Genomic DNA, 2604 nt, shown 5'->3' with positions numbered 1-2604 from the left:
ATAATAATTCCATGGTTAGTTGTTTGTTTGGAAATAAGCACAAAGCTACACGATGGGTTATCTGTGCTCTGCCCACCACGGGTATCGAAACCAGGTTTCTAGCGTTGTAAGTTCGCAGACATACCGCTGTGCCACTTTTGGGCCCATGATTAGTTGAAAAAAAGAACGTAGACTGAGGTAGTTACTTTCTGATAGGATTCCAATGAAACGTATAAAGTACTCTATGTATGCACATATGTTCGACGCAGTTAGTTTGCTAATTTGTTCATGTGAGTATCATGAAAAATCTTCTGCTTAAACTGTTTCTGAAACAAATGAGGCATTAACATTCGCTACCTCAGTATAGAAATTGATTATTTCGTGAAATATCTAGTGTAATTAAATATTTATTCTAAGGATATTTAGGATGAGAACTGTTATTGATACAGGATGTTGATCTTTACTGGTCCAAGTGGTTGTTTCCCTTTTTTGCCTATAGAAATGCAAACACACTTCGCGTTGTATTTATGAGGTGAAAAGTAAATATTATATTTGAACTTAGTACTATAAATAGAGAGAGATAAACATCCATTGAAAAAGGAAGAATCAAAAATAAGATATAGACAAAACAGTAAACGTTTAGTTATCAGTTGGTAACATGTTCAATTTAACAGACTCACTATCCAAGTATTCTAGGAGCCTCGCTATCCAAGTATTCTAGAAGTCTCGTTATCCAAGAATTTCAGAACCCTCACTATCAACTTATTCTAGCAGGCTCACCATCCAAATATTCTAGGAGCCTCGCTATCTAAGAATTCCAGCAGTCTTATTATCCAATAATTTTAGCAGCCTTACTATTCACGAATTCCAGTAGCCTCACCATTCAAAAATTCTAGCAGTCTTACTATTCAAAACTTCTAGCAGCCTCACTATACAAGATTTTCAAAAGCCTCGCTATCCATCAATTCCAGCAGCCTTGCTATTCATGAATTACAGCAACCTCGTTTTCCAAGAATTCCAGAAGCCTCACTATCCAAGAATTCCAGAAGTCTTACTATCCAAGAATTCCAGAAGTCTTGCTATCCAAGAATTCCAGAAGCCTCACTATCCAAGAATTCCAGAAGTCTTGCTATCCAAGAATTCCAGAAGTCTCGCTATCCAAGAATTCCAGAAGCTTCACTATCCAAGAATTCCAGAAGTCTTGCTATCCAAGAATTCCAGAAGCCTCACTTTCCAAGAATTCCAGAAGTCTTGCTATCCAAGAATTCCAGAAGTCTTGCTATCCAAGAATTCCAGAAGCTTCACTATCCAAGAATTCCAGAAGTCTTGCTATCCAAGAATTCCAGAAGTCTCGCTATCCAAGAATTGCAGAAACATCGCTATCCAAGAATTACAGAAGCCTCGTTACCCAATAATTCTAGCAGCCTCTCTCTCTACTCGATTTATCTTTTATAATCTCTAATAATGCCTTTAAATATAGTAATTATAGCACTATAAGAAATTATTTTGTTTCGAGTGCTGGGGTCTACTTGGTCTACAGAATAACTGTATCACTGGTTTCAAATAATATTAGGCCTGGTATGGCTTGGTGGTTAGGGCACTCGACTCGCAATCTGCAGGGGGATTCGAATTCCTTCACTGAACAGGTTCGCCCTTTCAGCCGTGTAGGCGTTAAAATGTGACAATCAATTCCATTTTTCTTTGGTAAAGTGTAACTTATGTAAGAGTTGGTGTTGGGTGGTGTTGACTAGCTGCCTTCCCTCTAGTCTATCACTTCAAAATTAGGGATGACTAGTGCAAATAACCCTCGATTAGCTATGCGCGAAATTCAACGAACAAACAAATACAATTATTTCTATGTGTGTTCTAATAAAAAATGAGTAAATACATATATAATTAATTAAATATTAGTTTCAACTTTTTCAGCGATTGGATAAAAACAAAGACGGTGTGGTGACCTTCGACGAGTTTGTGGACACCTGCATAAAGGTTAGGATAACTTGTTTTTATGCAAGTACACAGAGAGTAAACTTTCATACTATTATAGATGTATTTGATAAACTAGAAGTTCGTACTGTTATCAGTTTGTGTTTCAATAGAATTAAGTATTCTAGTTATATGAAAACAAAAGCTGACACTTGAAACAGACTTTCTAGGAATGTTTCGTCGTAACTTGCTGATATGTCTTCAATTGTTCTTTTAAATATTAGTATGATTAGTCTTATTCAAAGGATCAGATGCGCAAACCTTGTACAGTGTTTTTAATTTTATGGTATCCTCGTTGTGTAAAGAACATAGAGGTGGTGAATTTTTGATATAAAGTATTATCAAGGCAGGTTATCCGAGACTCCTCGCTTTTTGCTTTAGGATTCTCAGATAGGTTCCTTATACTTCAGCAAGACAGAACGACATAACTTTGCACATCTAATGTCATGAGTACAGAAGATACGACAGTCACTTACTTGACGTATTCACAGCTACAATGAGGTCAAGTTTACTGGTACGACCAAACTGTTGATTAAGGTATATTTATTGTAAATTAGAAATTATTTATAATTATTCACCTTTTACTATCTGTTAGGATACACACATAGCATCAGAATCTTTCAGATCAATTCCTCCAAC

At 36.1% G+C, this 2604-nt stretch overlaps 1 protein-coding gene across 4 annotated transcripts in view; it reads left to right on the top strand.

The window, feature by feature from the left end:
* Positions 1-2604, top strand: part of LOC106457163 (Kv channel-interacting protein 1-like) — a 108906-nt gene that overhangs the window by 101237 nt on the left and 5065 nt on the right. For all 4 annotated transcript variants that reach the window (XM_022382988.1, XM_022382986.1, XM_022382987.1 and 1 more), the window contains one exon: positions 1906-1968. In XM_022382988.1, coding sequence (XP_022238696.1) covers positions 1906-1968 — 63 coding nt within the window. The remainder of the gene's footprint in view (positions 1-1905; positions 1969-2604) is intronic.

Source organism: Limulus polyphemus, unplaced genomic scaffold, assembly GCF_000517525.1.
Source record: "Limulus polyphemus unplaced genomic scaffold, Limulus_polyphemus-2.1.2 Scaffold298, whole genome shotgun sequence".
Classification (NCBI taxonomy): domain Eukaryota; kingdom Metazoa; phylum Arthropoda; class Merostomata; order Xiphosura; family Limulidae; genus Limulus; species Limulus polyphemus.
This window is presented reverse-complemented; position numbering and strand designations above follow the sequence as displayed.